This window comes from Lepidochelys kempii, chromosome 4 (genome assembly GCF_965140265.1).
Source record: "Lepidochelys kempii isolate rLepKem1 chromosome 4, rLepKem1.hap2, whole genome shotgun sequence".
Classification (NCBI taxonomy): Eukaryota; Metazoa; Chordata; order Testudines; family Cheloniidae; genus Lepidochelys; species Lepidochelys kempii.
Window position 1 is genome coordinate 109,972,631 of NC_133259.1, and position 19,226 is coordinate 109,991,856.

The following is a 19,226-nucleotide window of genomic DNA, read 5'->3' on the forward strand; positions in this document are numbered from 1 at the left end:
TGAATAAGTGCTCAGCAGAACAGTAAGGGTTCCACAACAGGGCCCATAATTACAATAAAATGAAACATTTACTAACCTACAATTATATTAGATTATCTGTCCAGGTAGCCCAGAAAAGAGAACTAATTTAAATTATTCAAAACAATGAAGCAAAATCTAATATTTCTCCCCTTGTCTTTTGTATCTAAGAAAACTGACCCTGGGTAAAGGCAAAATCTAATTTTAGCTGTAAAACGACACATTGAATGAAATTGTACATTGTTTAGAAAATGCAGCACAGAAAGCAACTGTGCTTTCTTGCATTATAAATAAGGTAAAGAGGGAAAATTATGAACTGTGTAAAATGGTTCTTATGTCATGCTCACTTCATGTAATCCTACTTCTGCAAAGGTAAATTTTCTACCTAAATTTATACTATCTTTTTTTCTGTGTGTGCTTCAAGTGCATTAATTTTGGAGTGCACACAAAAGAAAAAAATAGCTAAACCCTCTCTTGCTGTAATACAGAAAGTTTGTATTCAAATTATATTTATTTCTGAGTTTACTTTTTCTAATGACAACAATCTACAAAAAAACTGCAACATACTCTCATGTTAGTTCTGCTTAAGAGTAATTTTTACTGATAACTTTCCTCCTTTTTAGTTTGACATCTTTAGAAAATCTGATCACTATTTTAATATTGTTACATTATTTCATTTTAGACTTTGGTTACATTTTTTTTTTCTTTTCTGTTATTCATAGTGTCTGTCCCATAGCTGTTGGCATCCATAGAAAGATGTCAAAAAAAGCTCACTTTTAGCATCAAAAGAAGCACTGATCTCAAAGAGGCAAATTTTAGTCAGCCTCAACCTGGTGTTTAAGACCTGATTCTACAATTGCATCCATGCTTGTGGATTTTTGAACTGGTGCAGAACCTGTCTCTCCCTCTCTCTTTCCTCCCTCGCCCCTCTCCCCATACCCCAATGAATGCAGCTGCAAGATGGGGTTCTAATTTGCATGCATAACTGTTTTCTGGCACATTTCCTGCATCTGAAAGCTTCATGTATATGGAAGCATCATTATGTATGTGTATATTCTTTGGCTTGCATGTGGGTGTTATAGGGTATCAAGAACTACATCGCTTGCTAAGATTTTCTGTATATTAAATACTTTTATATAGATAAATAGATATTTTTGTCAACATTTTCAAGTATTTCCTCATATCCGACTGCGGAATACCTTGAGTATTCCTGAAGGAACTTTCTGATGTCCTCTATCTAGAAAACCTGAGAGAAAGGGCAAGATGTTGATATTGAAAAATTGTGGTTTCAATTTTTGTTGCAATCTGAGAGTTATATAACCATACACAGGTGGATACTATTGCATTCTTACAGGTCAAGACACTTTTGAAAAAGAAGGTGCCCCTGTGATCAAGTCTCAGTCTGACTGCAGAAGAGGACTGATCATACTCTCATATCACATTTTGTTCAAAAAATGGCAAATAGGAGATACTTTGAACTTTATATTATGCTTCTGGCACTTCGATTAGCTTGTGAAGTGGCTGCTGCAATGACATATTTGGATATGTTGAGGGCTTGGTTCCAATGTACTATGAATCTCTGTTCTTAAACTTTTTTTTTTTTTAAAAAAGGCAGTGTTGCATTAGACTTGTCTACACGAGCCAAGGATATCATATAAATACATTTTTAGTAAAGGATTTATGGTTCTTGCTAGAAAGGCGCTAACATGATTTCCCCTGTCAATATATTATAGACCTCACCTAGAGGCTTGGAGCTAGCTAAAGTATCCACATAGAGGCTCTGGAGATGGCTAAGCTAAAATAGAATAAATGATCATGTTATGATAAAACGTAACATGATATTGAGACGATACCATGTGAGGAATTCACCATATGATGAATGGTCTAAAGATTTTCAGCTAGAGGTACTGAAAGAACTCTTAAAAATGAGATCAATTATAATTATTTGCAACATAGGGCACCTTTCTTCATCCTATTGTGAACTTTTTCATTTCTGCCTTACATTTTGGCAACGAACAGAGTCGACAGGGGCTTGGAGATTTTAGAACAACTCCCATCATAGGTATTTGAAAAGGTTTTACTAGCAATGTGTAAAATTACCAGTAGTTTGATTTATTTAATTATTTTCAGATTTGAGAGCCCTGTTTTCAAATGTCGATATCTTAATGGGGTACACTCAGCTCAGCACTTCGACAAAATGGGAATTTACAGTCCTAAATACTGACTTGGACGTCCAACTACAGGATTTGGACATGGAGCCCACATTTGAAAATTGGACTGTATTGTTCCAAGAATCTAATTGATTTCCATCTCTTGCTTTGTACAATCCCTTGCAATTTAAAACAATGTCTGCACTAACATATCAGGATAACAACAGCCAAGATTTTTCTCAAACTTCCCTTCTCATTCCAGAAAGATTCTTGGATTTTAAAAGTTATATTGAAGTCTGTCTATTTCTGTTTTGGTACTATAGTCCAGTTAACTCCATTGTACTAGGCATTTTACAAGCACATTGGAAGACATAATCCCTGCTCCAAAGAGCTAAGGACAAATAAATAAAATCTTAGAGAGTGCATTCAGCTTTTTAACACATGGAGAGGCTTATTCTATGCTCTAGGTGTGGAACAAGTGAGGCATATGTTTCTAGTATATGAGGTCACATTAAGTGCAAAATAATCTGCTGAAATCAGAGGAATACTAATGAAAGTAGTTGGACTCAGGATATTTCCACCTGTAGATTTTCAGAGCAAACACATGCAGTTCATTTCATGAACTGTAATTACCTAAGTCATTGGCACCCAACTGTTATCAGTCAAGGAGTCATTTTATCATTGAACAGAATCACAGAGATATAAAAGAATGTAACAAGTGAAAATAAAATTGTATATAACAGTTATTAAAATTAATAGCTACTTTCAATTAAATGCATGTTTCTTAAAGTTAAAATGTCAAGGACAAAATTTTAACTTAATTTATTTTGCTAGCAGTACAAATATACATGTAATAAATCCTGTGTGTGTGTGCATATGTGCATGCCTGTGCGTGAAATTGCAGTTTTTTTTCTTGGACAATTATTGAATCATAGGCTGTTGCTTATCCTCTCACTGGAGAGAGCCATGGGCTGAGTGTCACTGGCCAGGCACCATGTTAAATTTGGCTTATCAGTACTACAATAGTTCTTTTAAACAAAGAGGCTTAACTCTAAATACTTCCACTTATTTTGTCTGCTAGGATCTCTTTATATCTTGGTGTCTTGTTTTTTCATCCTTTGTATATAATTTACACTCAAAACATTCATTGATCATTTTAAATCTTATTTTTATTTCAGTTTTTCTTTTAGGATGGTCTCAATACCTTTTCTTTAACTGGTATACTAACATTTGATTTCCAAATATGGTAATCCAGACAGATTCACACTCATCTTCTCTCCTTCAGCTACAATTTGGGGATAATTACTGTTAGGTTTTTCAGGCTCCTTTAATGAACTAATAATGCTTTTTAGATGATGCACTAGAGAAGAAATGTATTTAAAATCACCTGAGCCCCAATTCACCAAAGCACTTAAGCATATGTTTAAACTATAAATATGTGAGTAATTCAATTGAAGTCAACAACACTATTCATGGGTTTAAGTGATTTGCTGAATTGGGCTTTGGAGAATGCTCCCAAATCCATTAATTGGAGAATCATTAAACTACGAGTGTAGATCTGTGTAAAATATTATTTTATAAGAAATTATTTTATATATTAATATATATATATATTATTTTATAAGAAATGCAGGTAAGTACTGTATTGTTTTATCCAGCCATGGTTTAAAATCTTGATCCAGATAAATGACTAATTTGAAAAATGATTGATAAATAATCATCTAACAGAAATTCAGGAAGGTAAAAAGTTCTAACCTGGCAGATCTAAGAGGCATTTTTCAAGGGCAGGACTAGTAAAAATAAATATACAGTAGAACCTTGGAGTTATGAACACCTTGGGAATGGAGGTTGGTCGTAACTTTGAACAAAACATGGTTGTTTTGAAAGTTTATAACTGAGCGTTGACTTAATACAGCTTTGAAACTTTACTATGCAGAAAAAAAATGCTGCTTTCCCTTTATTTCTTTAGTATTTTATATTTAACAGTACAGTACTATGTTTGCTTTTTCGGGGGGGGGGAAGGGGGTCTCTGCTACTGTTGCTTGATTGTGTACTTGCAGTTCCAAATGAGCTGTGTGGTTGACTGGTCAGTTTGTAACTCTGGTGTTCGTAATTCTGAGGTTCTACTGTATAAATAAATAGCTTTATTAGAAAACTTGACATGATTCTGTTAGTTAAGCTGATCTAGAAGAACTTCATGGTGACAGAGAAATTGACCAGGGCTACATATCAAAATTGAAAAGAAAGAGCTGATAAAATTTACTCATTATCTTCTTTCACCATCAAAACTAATTCATGCCCTAGATATTGGGTTCATTTTCTACATGGTGTAGCTAAGGAGCAAAGTGTTAAAGTGACTTCCTAAAAGTTAATAGGAAGCTGCAGCAGGAATGGGAATAGAACCTTGATCTATGTTTGTTGACCCATACTTCATTTATTTAGACAACAGCCCGTCTTTTATACATGTTGGCTCAGCTCTCTGTAGTTAGGTCAACATTATAAAGAAGGTAAAGTTTGTAAAGTGTTTTGAGATTTTGAGATGAACAAACAGTGGGGCTCCAAATTTTTTGGACAGGGTAACTAAGAGATAGAGAGGTTCAAGATCTTACCTGGGAGGCACAATCAGCCTACTAGGTTAAGTATTGTCTATAAATCCAAGAAATCTGTGTTTTAAATCTTGTGATAGAACATTATGACTCCTAAACACTTTTAAGCCAATATTTGGAGAGAAGTTAAGCTGTGCGCCACATGCAAACATGACTAACTTGGCTACATAATGAATGTACATATATTAGGTGCAAATTAAATGAGACAGACCACAGAAGACCGTATTTCCTTAGCTGCCTACCACCAAGTAATCTGTTGCATTGTCTATTCTTTAAAATTTTTACAAACCTTGTCTTTATTTTCCCACACAAAAGAATGGGTGCGGGGAGATGGGAAAATGTCAAAAATCAGTTAAGGCTGTTAAGTGACACTGAGGTTGAATGTTGTTCGAAAAAAGTTGAGAGCCTCTGATCTAGACTAAGCTTAAACAAAATTTTAGACCAATACAAATATTTTATTTTTTAAACATTCTAATGGAAACTTTTTAACAAACATTGCTCAGCAATGTTTGCACCATTGCAGCTAATGTGTATGAACCTATCCAAGTGTTTTTATCAGAGGTAAAGATTTGGTTGTTTTCTTACATTGTATTTGATTTTTATGTGATTGTTTTTTTTCATTCCTCCACATAAACTGTATAACTGGGCAGTGATTTCATGCAATAAGCTGAGTGCCCTCAAATCCTAATCAAGGCCCTTCTCCTGCCATGAGTAGCACTCACATATGAACTGCTGCATTCACATGAAGCCCCTTAGACTTCAGTGGGGCTTCACCCAGGAGCAGCAGTCTGCATGTGTGCTATGCATTGTAGGATCAGGGCCTACATGTTTGCCTTCAGTGGGAACTGAGGGCCTTAAACACACTGTAGCATCTTACAGTATTGGGCCCATTGTGATCTGGAACAACTGCCTGTATTGAAATAATGGTGTGCTTATATATGAAATCTGGCAATGAAACTTCATATTTGTCATCAGTAGCCTGTAAGGTTTATTATCTGGCTATGAAAATGTTTTTAGGAGTTTTAAACAAGAACAGGTTGCAGTGGGGTAAGATTACCTCTAGAACCAAAGTTAAACATTTGAACAGACTAAAATAAATCCAAGAAGGAAGTCTCTACCTACTTAGGGAATTTCCAATGGACTATTTTAAAAAGGCAGATCCCTTCTCTTGAAACACTGCAGATGGAGCTCAGATTAAGGACACAAATCAACAAGACAATTAACATTGTCCATCATGATCCAGTGGCTGTAAATTGAGGCTACACAAATTCAGACTGGAAATAAGGCATAATTTTTTGACAGCAAGGGTTGTTAACCATTGGAACAATTTACAAAGGGTTGTGGTAGATTCTCCATCATTGACCATTTTAAATCGAGACTGAATGTATTTTTAAAATATCTGCTCTAGGAATTATTTTGGGGAAGTTTTATAGTTTGTGTTATACAGGAGGTCAGACTAGATGATCACAAGGATCCCCTTATGGCCTATTCTGTTGCCATGATATATGCAAATAGTTTTTAGCTGTGCAATATTGATGTGTGATAAAAGGAAGCAGATATCATTTCTGTGATGGTCAGTGGACAACTTTTAATAATATCCAGGCAAATCCTTACTCTGCAAGAAAAATAGACATTATAATGTGTTACACACAAGCTTCATTGCTCAGCTAACAATTAGAATTTAAATAAAATTCTTTCTCTTAATTGGCCAAAGTACAGTACCTTGCTACATTGTATGTGTTCTTCAGCGCCTCCTGTTCATATTCCTCTCATCTCAGTCCACCAGTTGTTATCCTGGATTACTTCAGTTTCCATAATTCCTCCATCTGTTGTTTCTTTTGCTGTTTTTCTTCATTAGATCATCAGCTCTTGGCTGACTGGCTTGGACATTTTCTTCATACTGGTCTTCACCAAGCACTGTTCACTTCCTGACTTCACTCTGAATACTTGATTACTGATCTCATCTCTTCTACTGCTGCTCACTCCCTGCACTACAACCTGTTGAATCCAATACTCCTTTCAGGACTATCAGACTCTGACCTCTGCAGCTTTCAGTCCCCTTATTCCCTTTCTGATCTCCATTCTGTATGATGGTCTCCACCTTCCCCCCCAACTTAATTCCTTCATTTTTCTCTCCCACTACTCTGTTTATCTCATCAAACCCCAGCCTCTTCTGAACCTTTATATCATCTTTCTACACTTTCAATCTTTTGCCACTGCGTGAAAATCCAGCGACAAAGTACATTTCCTGCACTCCAAATTCATTCTTCAACTTTGCACTGTTCCTTGTTAAACTCTGCTTTTTCATTCCATTCCTTAGGCATGAGAACTGTTTCCTTCTTCCCACAAGCAATATATTTCCAATCTTTCCTCAAAACACTGAGAAAGCCCTTTATAAATAGCCATTGCTAGTTTTTTAGCCACTTCCAGCTCATTGCAGGTCACTATATACCTTACAATTTGTTTGTAAAGCACTAAACATCATAAATACTAATTATGCAAAGGCATCGTGTGTAGTATTTTGTTTCTATGCTTCTAGGTCAGGTACTCTGAAAACTTTAGAATTCTAGAGGAGCTACTCTCCGTCTGCTCACCTTCCCAAGACTGTCAACAGGTGATGCATTCTGTACCTGCTGAGAAGGTGTAGCAACTCCAGTTTCCTCTCTTAATTTGTTTTCACTGTTGATGGAAGAAGAACTCCTTCTGACTACAATTGCATTGGTCACAAATTTAGCTAAAACTACTTATTGCTTTGAAGTATTTCTTGGGATTTATGTTCATGTATCCTAACGATATCTGTCTGGCCCAGTCTATCAAGTTTAAGAGAATATGACTATGGTGTGAGGCAACTACTGCCTCATTAAGCCTTAAGGTTACTTCCCTGTCTTGTTTCTTTTAGGTTTTGTGTGTCTCAAATATTTTTCCGTTTTTCTTTCAGGTTCAGCAGTTGAAACTTATCTGACTTACCCAGCTGAAATTAGCTACGTCTGTGCCTTACCACAAAACCCACACTATCTTGAGACTCAGTGCCTTGCCATAGTTTGTCTGATATGAGAGGCAGAGATGCCTTGAGGTGACTCCAGAAATCTCTTCAGTGGCAAGAGACTTAGGTCTTTTGTGCACATGAAAATTCCACCAGTTTAATTTAAAGGGGTTTTAAAACTAAATTAAACTAGTTCAAAACCCTGCATATATGCTCTTATTTCCATTTGAGGGGTTTGTTTCAGTTTGCTTAAACCTGTTCTAATCAATTTAAACTTAATCTATATAAAGGCAAGTTTATATTGATTTGACAATGTCTGCACAACCTTCTGTATTAGTTTAACTAAGGGCTTGTCTACATGGCAAGTTACTATGCAGCAAGCCAGGGTGCAAGCCTACAGTGAACCAGCTTGCTGTGCAATAATGTCCCATATGGACACTGCTACAGCATAGTGGAAGTCCTAGAGTGCAGCTTAGCACATCTACTGCTTCAAAGCTGGTGCGCTGAGATGGGCACCCGGGCTTGCCGCACAGTAACTCCCTATGCAGACAAGCCCTAAATCATTTTTGAATCACACTTGTAGTTAAACTGGTGCAACTTTGCATGTAAAGAGCCCTTTGTACTCATGGGCCCATTACTGAATAGCGTAATCGAATCTTACACATTTTTCCATTCAATTCTGTGCAGAAAATATGGGGGTGGAGTTGACAACCACTGTCACTTTGCAGCTTCATGCATAAAGTTATTTAGCACTCCCTATGTGATGTGATCTGTATGTTTCACATTGTAATGTGTGTAAATATGTATTCATACCATACATATGTTGTCATATGTGATTGTTCCTTTCATGGATTCTCTCACTTACAGACTGTTAGCCAGAGTGCTATTTTCACATATACCCAGAGAATTTAGTTGACTTCTTACCAGCACAGTCTGTATTTAGGCTTTTAAATTTCATAAGTGCTCAGTGCCCATTGACCTCACTTTTGAAAATCAAATCACTTATTTGGGATACTAATAAAGATTTAGGAGACTTACCTTCAGATACGTGTGTGGTAAAATCCTGGCAGTATCTAGGAATGTGTCGGTGATCTGCTATCCCTTTTCTCTAGAGAATTCCTGACCCAGGGTAGTCTTCCCCTGTCTCTGAGGTCTGCTTCTGATTCTGCATCTCTATCTTTCACTGCTATTTGTGTAAAAAGTGCACTTAGGGACATAGAAGTTTCAGCCAATGGAATGGTTGGTTTCAACCTTAATTACTCCACCTAACTATTCAGAAGTCTCAGTAAATTCACAAGCCACACGTGGACTGTTGCATCATATCTCTGAGTTAATCTCCATCCAGGTCATACTTGTTTCTTGACATTAGAGAGTAAATTATGAATTTAGATTAATCTAATTCAAGCTGCAGTATACAAAGTTGCATCCATCACAGTTGGAGAACCCGGCAGGAGAGTCAGGCCCTTTTGGATGGATCATCTCGTTCCACAAACAACAATGCACAGCATTGGCCTCTTGTGAAAACAAGCGTCCTGATCAAGATTCCAGTGTCTGAATCTCCTAATCATGTTTTGTCCTTTTTACCGTAGTTAAACCAATTTCTTAGTGCAATTGAGTAGAATAGGTGTAAGGTCTTGATTCTCTTACAGGATTCATATTTCCAAGGGAAACTCTCCTATATTCCCATCTGAACCACAAAAGACATTTCTTAGTAATTTACATATTCTTTAGGTTTCCACTAATACACAGAAATTAGTGAGTCTCTGTCCGACTCTGGTCATCTGTTTCATAAAACACATTCCATTGAAATCCCCAAATAAGGGATTCATTGTGTTCATTACTAAACTAATGAATGATTTCCCTTCAACGGCTAGGTGACTTGTAGGCTTCAGTTTCCAGAACCTCTTAATTCTGATGTCAGTGACTTCAACCACTGGAATGGAAACTTGAGACCACAATTATAATTTTTGTACCATTAGGGGAGACTACAGATTGGGTAATTATCCCAGTAAGATTTCCTTTCTTATTCATACCAATTTCAGCAATGGTTAAAGGGGCCTAAAATTTATATAAAACTAAAGCATACTAAAACTCTTGGAGTGTCCATTCAGCTTTGGTCCTTTTGACACTGCTTGAATTAATAAATTTCCACGAGAACAATGTAAAGATGAGGTCTGACCTTTGATCATGGTAATTCTTGATAAACTCCAACTTCACAGTTCTGAGGTGACTCTCTAGGTCAGTCTGCTTGAAATAGAATTTCTGCATTCTTTTACAAATCATTGCTGTCTAGGCTAACTCTCAGAATGTCTGGTTTGGGGGCACAGTCTGGCTGAGTGCCCAGTCTTGTGCCCCTACAAATTTTACTGATTACTGGACATCTCTTAAATAGTTGTTCTGCTCTGTTTTCTTTGCTTAGAAGTTTAAATTTAAACAGCAATGACTGCTTAAAAGCTACATATAACGGTTTCCTCTTGGCAAAAAGCTCTGGCTAATTGCTTGGTCTTTTATAGAACATCCTTGAAGCTTTTAAGTTTCTAAGAGCTGGGAACCTATTGCAGTTGGTACCTATATGGAGAAAAAAATTCCCGCAAATTGTGGTGGTGGTCTCTGAAATGATACATTTTAATAGACCCACCTTCACTCATGCACTTTCCCAGTAAAGTTGCAAATTGGTGCTTGCATTCTTTTATGCTGACACCTTTTGCTTGAAGATGAAATTGATGGTTAGCCAGCATTATGGTACGCCAGCATTATGGTACAACATGCCACCTTCTACCCTAGAATTTTATATCTCTAGGAATTCTGCCTGTCACAGACTCAAAGCATGAACACAGAGCGTTGATCTGTTACAACGTATACTTTCAGAAAACAGTTACTGGTAAGTAAATCTCTCTTCCTGACACATCCCTACGCCTTCCATGCCCCACAACTCCCCTCTTCTCTCTTTATGTCCTTAACCCATATTCCCAGCATCCCCATCTATCCAAGATCTCACCAATTTTTTCAAGACAAAAAAGATTTCCAATCTACTTTTTCTCCACTGCCCACTCTTTCCACCATTTCCTCCCACACAACAGCCTTAATTTCAGTCTTGTAAGATGGCTCTCTTAGTGTCAATCTCTAACCCTTCATTCTGTCTCCTCAGCTCCATCCATTCTCACCTCCGAACTTCTGTCTGTTTCTCTCGTTTAGCTATTTTCAAGCCTGATTTTGTATCCCCTGTTTTTAAAAAGCCTCCCTAGACCTTGCATTGCTTCTCCAACTACTCTCTCATCTCCTTATGCATGCCATCTGTTTCCAGGGCCCTTTACTTCTAATTCTTGTGGATCTCCTACAGTCTAACTCCTGACCTCTCCTTTTACCAAAATAGTTGCTCCGTATTATAGTAAGAAATCATTTGACAAGTATAATTGAAACGCATGTTGTTTTTTATAATTTTTTGTGTTGTGTTTAGAAGCTCCAACAAAAAGATTTTCAATTTTAGGTACAACTAAACAATGTGTCACATTTCTGCCCAGGCTGCCCTAACGCCAACATACAGGCATTATGTAATCTGTCCATATTTGAAGAGATGTTGAATCTGGTGCAGCTGTAGATTTAAAAGATTTATATTTCGTCCTCTATATTTTATAGTAAAAAGAGAGATTTTTGTCCAAGGTAATATTTTGTTATATGATCTAGGGTTCCACAAGACCCCATCCAGTATTTTTGAAATCCTCCGTAAAATCTTGAAATCAATGCTGCATGTCCCTGTGTTATTGGGAAAGAGGTTACAGTAAAGGATGCTAAATTTGTATTGCCTCCATGAAACACTAAATTGTATCACTAGCAATCCTGAGGGAAGGGGTTTGGGAAGGGAATGAATTGATGTCTACATGGAATTACTGTCCTGGGGACTTTTGATTTGACAAGAGAGTTTTAATGGAGTCAAAGTTGAGAGTTAGCCAGCATTATGAGAAAAGAGAGTTTTAATGGAGTCAAATAGTTGAAGAAAGAAAGAGAGTTTTAATGGAGTCAAATAGTTGAAGTAAAGGTGGTGATAACTGAAATGAATTGTGGTCACAATTCAGTGAACCGAGCCAGCACCACAAAAACACCCTCTATAACATCATAGTTTAAAAAGCAGCTCTTTTCTGGAAAATGGCTGGAAAAAATTGCACCTTTTTATTCAGGCCATCTAGTACTCTGTGTATATTCAGAGTAATATTTTCTTAGGTCCAGAAAGGACCATTATGTTCATCTAGTCTGACTTCTTGCATAACATGGGCCATATTATTTCATCCAGTAATTTCTCCATCAAGCCCATAACTTCTGGCTGAAGTAGAACACAATTTTTATTCTGGTTATGCTGACTCATTACATTTTTCCTGTTGACGCTGGGAGAGGGAGCCAAATTCTTTCCCAGCTCTCCCATAATCAGTGGCATTGTTCACAGATTTCCAATCCCAGGTTCTTTATTGTTGAATGATGTGTCAGACAGAAAAAACACAGGTTGACTAAGGCTATGTCTACACTACAGACCTTACAGTGGCACAGCTGTGCTGCTGTAAGGTCTCCTGTGTAGCTGCTCTATGCTGGTGGGAGAGAGGTCTCCCACTGGTATAATTAAACCACCCCAACAAGCGGTGGTAGCTATGTCGGCAGGAGATGCTCTCCTGCTGACAGTGCTGTCCCCATCAGCACTTTTGTCAGTGAAACTTATGTTGGTTAGGGGGTGTCTTTTCGCACCCCTGACTGAAAAAGTTTTGCCAAAAACAGTGTTAGTATAGACAAAGCCTTACAATGAGTTTGCAGTGAGAAAAAGACATTTTTATTTGTAAACTGACCAGATTTGGAAGTCATTGGCAGACAAAACCAGGGAACTCCACAATGCCATTTTTAGGGTCAGTTGCACAGGATAACTGCCCTATAATTTAACTGATGGTCTTTTCACAGTACATGCCTAGGACTGACCTAGTGTAAGGGGTTAAACTGCTACACTGCAATTCACCCAGCAGTTCTGTGGATATAGCTAGCCAGAAGACTTTTTTTTTTTTAAATAATAAATCCTCTAGTCTCCATACTGTAGGTGCCACTTCATCTGCTTCTCCTGAGGAATACAATTCACAACCACTAAAAAATAAGAACCTTTGGGAGCATTATTTTCTGGTGCCTCTGCCTCCCAGTCTAATCCCTTGGGTGGTGCAACCACACAGTGCTCTCTTGGGGCTTATGGTAAAGCCATGATTTAACCCTTTGAATTCTATAAATGCTTGTTTCTTTTGCTTTAGGTCATGAAAGGCCATAGGAATAGTCTGATTGCCCATAACAGACTTTTAATTACAGACGTTACAAGCAGAGGCAAGAGTGAGCATGATATGGTTACTTTACACTCCAAGAATATTTGAAATCTTTTAAATCATTGACTTGGAAATATTGTACTTCTCAGCAAATTATGTCTCTTATAATAAAGAGATCAACAGTATTCGTGCCACTACAGCTGGAGGGCAGGGTCTGGTTTGGGACAGCACAGTTTTAAAGAGGATAAGCAGCTTTTTAATTCTTAAGTCCTTTTAGTGTGGGTTTTTCTTGGCAAATTTTGTCCATTAAACACTGAAATCTAAAAAATTTAGGTATTTGTAAAGTCCAGTTTTTAATTGCTCGCTTCTTTTTCATAGGGCCTCTTAATCCTGTTGGACTGTCTTTGCTGGGACAATTTGCAAGCAGAACTGCTGCGTACTCCATGACCCAAATTCAAATACCACTTGATGGAAGCACCCAAGTCTAACTTCAAAACCCATGTATTTTCAAGATGAATGCATCTATCACCTAGTCCCTCATAATATGTACTACTGTTAATGCACCTGAAACAGACCTTATTGCAGAAATACTAAACATTCTGCATCAGAACTAGAAACTTAGTCTTTCTACAGGCTATAGTTTAAATTCAGCAAATTGCTACTGGTTTTGCTGTAAGGCAAAATGTTCTATAGTGTGTAAGGAAGACTCCTGAAATTGCAGTTTCATGCTGTGTGCCTGAGATTGCTGAAGTGAGCCATATCTTTCCTTATGTGGGGTTTTCTTGCATTGTGAATAGGAAATTAAGAGTTTTCAGTTGCAAAGCTTCCTTCAACTCATCCCTTTTGTGGGGCAGAGCTTGACCAGCCCTGGATCTGACAGGCTGCTTGGAACATAGAACTTGGCAGATCTCAGGGATTCAGTTGATAACAGAGCCATCTCTATATAGATGTCCTGTAATTGAGCACTGGTTCCTCTCCCCCTTCCCCACCAAGGCATGCAACAGTATGGTTCCAGAAGCTGCTGCTAGGGGATTTTCCTGAGGAGACTGCTGCTTATCACTCCTTGGAGAACATTAGGATGCTCAGAGTATAGAGCAGAAGAGCAAGTAAATTAAAGCTGACTGGGTTCAGCAAGCAAATGATTCCTGATTTCCCATTGAGTTGGTGGGGTCACCTTGGCCCAACCACACACAACTGCCAAGCTTTGTATTTGTGGAGCACCTATGGAGGGGTTTCCTGGGGTCAGGGAAAGCTGGAGATGAGGCCAGGGAGGCTGGAATCCCCGCTCTCATAAACAGACCATTAATTGACTCCATTGGAAGTGGAGAAAAGAAGTAGGCCCACTGTTAGGGTCATGGTGTAATCTGCAGCTCTGCTCTTCCCAGCAAAAGGTGTCTGTGTGGAAAGACCAAACAACAGTTGTAGATGTGAAACATTTATGCCGCCATTTCTATTACTTGGAACACATTTCATACTTGAGTGCAACACTGTATCTACTAAGCTTTGCTTGAAGAACAAAACATTTTTAAAAGCTGTAAAATGTACTGCATAATCACAGTGGTATTTAGGAAACAATTCTATTTTTGTGTTCATTGTAAATTTCATAATTCAAAATATATTTCACATAAATGTACCAAAATAATCAGGGAGCTGTGTTTTTAAAAATGTGTACTGTTAAATAGGTGCAGAAGTTCTCTGGTGATGCACAGGTAGTTATGAGATAAGTCAATCCACGTGAGCGGCAGAGCTAAAGGTAGATGATGGACTTGTTCTGGACAGCACAACAATCATACAGTAGAAAGAAATGGATTAGGGACTTACCGTATCTGTTTATAAAGTAAAAAAACGAGTAAAGATTTGTTTAGTCATGCCCTTCGAAAAAAGAAACAGCATTTATATTGTGTGTGTGAGACACACACACAATTAGGGCTGTCAAGCGATTAAAAAAATTAATCGTGATTAATCTCACTGTTGAACGATAATAGAATACCATTTATTTAAATATTTTGGGATGTTTTCTACATTTTCAAATATATTGATTTCAATTACAACACAGAATACAAAGTGTATAGTGCTCACTTTGTATTTATTTTTTATTACAAGTATTTGCACTGTAAAAAACCAAAATAGTATATTTCAGTTCACCCAATACAAGTACTGTAGTGCAATCTCTTTATCATGAAATTTGAACTTACAAGTGTAGAATTATGTACAAAAAAACCTGCATTCAAAAATAAAACAATGTAAAATTTTAGAGCCTGCAAGTCCACTCAGTCCTACTTCTTCTTCAGTCAATTGCTCAGACAAACAAGTTTGTTTACATTTGCAGGAGATAATGCTGCCCGCTTCTTGCTTACAGTGTCACCTGAAAGTGAGAACAGGCTTTCACATGGCAATGTTGTAGCCAGTGTCGCAAGATATTTACGTGCCACATCCGCTAAAGGGGTTCATATGTCCCTTCGTGTGTCAACCACCATTCCAGAAGACGTGTCAATGCTGATGACGAGTTCTGCTCGATAATGATCAAAAGCAGTGCAGATCGACGCATTTTCATTTCATCATCTGAGTAAGATGCCACCAGCAGAAGGTTGATTTTCTTTGTTGGTGGTTCGGGTTCTGTAGTTCCCATATTGGAGTGTTGCTCTTTTAAGACATCTGAAAGCATGCTCCACACCTCATCCCTCTAAGATTTTGGAAGAAACTTCAGATTCTCAAACCTTGGGTCGAGTGCTGTAGCTATCCTTAGAAATCTCACATTGGTACCTTCTTTGCATTTTGTCAAATCTGCTATGAAAGTGTTCTTAAAATGAACATGTGCTGGGTCATGATCTGAGACATGAAATATATGGCATAATGTAGGTAAAACAGAACAGGAGACATACACTTCTCCTGCAAGGAGTTCAGTCACAAATTTAACACATTATTTTTTAACCAGAATCCTCGGCATGGAAGCATGTCCTCTGGAATGGTGCCTGAAGCATGAAGGGGCATATGAATGTTTAGCATATCTGGCACATAAATATCTTGCAACACTGGCTACAAAAGTGCCATTTGAATGCCTGTTTTCACTTTCAGGTGACATTGTAAATAAGCGGGCAACACTATCTCCCATAAATGTAAACAAACTTGTTTATCTTAGCAAGTGGCTGAACAAGAAGTAGGACTGGGTGGACTTGTAGGCTAAAGTGTTACATTGGTTTGTTTTTGAGTGCAGTTATGTAACAAAAAAAATTCTACATTTGTAAGTTACACTTTCAGGATAAAGAGATTGCACTACATTACTTGTATGAGGTGAATTGAAAAATATTTTCCTTTATTTTACAGTGCAAATATTTGTAATAAATATAAATGAGCACTGTAACCATACATTCTGTTTTGTAATAGAAATCAATATATTTAAAAATGTAGAAGACAATCCAAAAATATTTAATACATCAAGTGGTATTCTATTGTTTAACAGTGTGATTAATCACAATTTTTTTAATCTCAGTTAATTTTTTGAGTTAGTCGTGTGAGTTATTTGCAATTGATTGACAGCCCTACTACACATACACATTTTTATATATACACACACACACACACACTTGCTATTTCTGCTTTAAAATACCTGTTAGAAAGCAGTGACAGCTGCCATGAACGGGCCTAGATAAAGAAAATCACTTTCCTAGAGTTGTACTACATAGCAAGCTTCAGCTGATTCTTAGCTCCTTGTTCTTTAGAAAACTAATTCTTGTCTCTCCTAAGCCAGAAACCCGAACAAGATACAAAGCTTTAAAAAGTGACTAGGCGCCACTCTTTTCGTCAGACCTGCAGTGTTCATGGAAACATTGGTTTCCCCAGGAGTGTTTCTCTGGTGCAGGATGAAATAGCTAGACAGATGCACCCAGATTCAAGTCCCTGCTTTGAATCAGGCAAAACACGAGCCTGAACGTGGGTCACCCACATTGCTGTTGGGTGTCCTAGTAACCGGGCTAGTCTGGGCTTGTGCTTCCTCACTATTTATATGATTTTTTTTTTCAAAAAAATCTTTAAGATCTGTTTCAGAATGAAAGTTTTTTACCTTAAAACTTCTTGCAAAAAGGAAATATTGTCTTCCTGCCACCTGTGTGAAAAATGCTAGTTAGCTAGCATATGCTTGGCTAGTTCCCATATTAAGCTTTCATATCATTTCACTAATATTTATTCATTAAAAGCAGATTTTGTCTGTCATCAGTTTCATCCAAAAGCTTCCTAGGTGACCTAGAAATATAAAAATACAAACAATGCCTCCCCATTAGATAAATAAAACTGGCTCATCTAGACACTACTAGGCTATAATCAAATTGGATCACTTTCCAAGTGCCAGAATGCAAAAATACTTTTCAGGGTTTTGTTTTGTTTTTCATTTTTGTGAGACGCTCAGCTGACTCAGAATGGCTTTTCTTTAAAATTTGGCAGGTACAGTACATGGTCCTGCATGTGGGATGTGGGCTTTGCTTTCAACAAGGGAGGTGCCTGAGCTAGTGCTTTAAGACCAGAATTCAGTCGCAAAAACTTCTGATTTTGACCGCACATCCCAGTCATTGTTTAGGCCTTCCTCGTTTTGCTTTCTAGCTGTAATGGGGTAGACTACTTCTAAGTCACAGCTGGGAATGTTCTGAAGATTACAATTCATTGAAACTGGAAAAGGCTTGGCAAGCTAAATATTGGTTGAAGAAATTGGTTTTTAAATTTTATAGCTTTTTGAAAAATCTGACTCAAGCACAGGCCACAGTCCTTATCTTTAGAGACATGCACCAGATTCTTCTGTACAGAATGTTCTCACTACTGTTTCTAGCTAGAGAATGGAATGTGTATGTCTACTTAATGCCACCCTTTCTTATATCACCTGTGTAAAGAGAACATACTTCTATTTAAAACCCATTTCCTACAGTAAAAACCTGCAACTTTTTTCTGGGGCACCTGCCCAGCACTCTAATTCAAAGAAGCAGACACATGCATGTTAACCTCCAAAAGCCATAGTTAAGGCCAGCGAAAAGATCTCCTGTCTGATTTTATATAATACTTCATATCCCCTTGACCTGGTGACCCAGTTGAAGAAAATTGTTGATGCCCGCAGCCCAGTGGAGCTGGGGCTGAGGAGAGCAGCTCAGGGCTACGGAAGAGGGTTGGGGTGAGGGCTGCAAGGTGGGGCTGGGAATGAGGGGTTTGGGGTGCAGGAAGGGGCTTTGTGTTTGAGGGGGGCTCAGGGCTGGGGATTGAGGCACTGCCTTACCTCTGGCGGCTCCCAGTCAGTGGTGCAGCAGCAGGCTTCTCACCTGTCTTGGCACTGTGGGCCGTGCTGCGCCCCGGACGCATCCAGCAGCAGGTCCAGCTCCTAGGCAGAGGTGTGCAAGCAGCTCTGCATGGATCTTGCCTGCAGGTTCCAGGCCAATGGTTGTTCGGAGCCGCTGCTCAGGGCAGGAGCAGCGCATGGAGCCCCGTGGCTCCCACCCGCAGGAGCAGGACCTGCTGCTGGACGCTTCTGGAACAGCTAGGAACTAGCCTGCCTTGGGCAGCACCGCTGACGGGACTTTTAACAGCCCGGTCAACGATGCTGCCCAGAGCTGCCGCAACCCCGTGCCTTATGTTCCACAACCAACTAATTCCTGCATCAAGCCCATGATTGAAGTAGAGCATGTTTTTTATATAGCGAGGATAGCTAAGAGTTCAATTGATGGCAAAATCTCCACCTGCCTATGTAAGTTTTGGTAATGTGGGTTAAACCTGCAGCTTATTTCCAGTCAATTGGTTTAGCTTCAGCATCTAGCCACTGGAGCACTGTGCCTTTTTCTACTAGACTACGCCAGTGAGCAATCAACATTAAAGAGCTACAGTAGTGTGAATTCATTGTCTTATTTATTTTTAATATATATTTTCTCACAGCAAAGTTATTTTATCAACTAGTTAGTTAACATAGTAAAAGCAGGCTGATTGGTTAATAATTAAAATCACAGTGTTTTAATAACATATGCTGCAAAGCCTCAGGCTGAGTATCACTCTTAACTATCTTTATTCAGGTAAATGGATTTGAGTTTTCCTGGATTCTCACTGTCAGGCTTTCCAGAAATTGAATCATTTTTGTAGTTCTCTTTTGAATCCTTTGAAAAACAATGTTGACAAATTGTACAGTGTGAACACCAGGACTGAGTACATTTGAAAAATCTCA

The 19,226-nt window shown here is 38.1% G+C and overlaps 1 protein-coding gene across 10 annotated transcripts in view; it reads left to right on the forward strand.

Moving 5' to 3' along the window:
* The window catches only part of LCORL (ligand dependent nuclear receptor corepressor like), a 182,293-nt gene that overhangs the window by 161,345 nt on the left and 1,722 nt on the right, over window positions 1-19,226 (forward strand). For 4 of the 10 annotated variants that reach the window (XM_073342415.1, XM_073342424.1, XM_073342421.1 and 1 more), the window contains one exon: window positions 2,149-5,912. The exons of 2 other annotated variants lie outside the window; for them this stretch is intronic. In XM_073342415.1, coding sequence (XP_073198516.1) covers window positions 2,149-2,321 — 173 coding nt within the window. In that variant the 3' untranslated portion in view covers window positions 2,322-5,912. 4 more of the 10 variants (XM_073342419.1, XM_073342418.1, XM_073342417.1 and 1 more) reach the window with 4 other exon arrangements.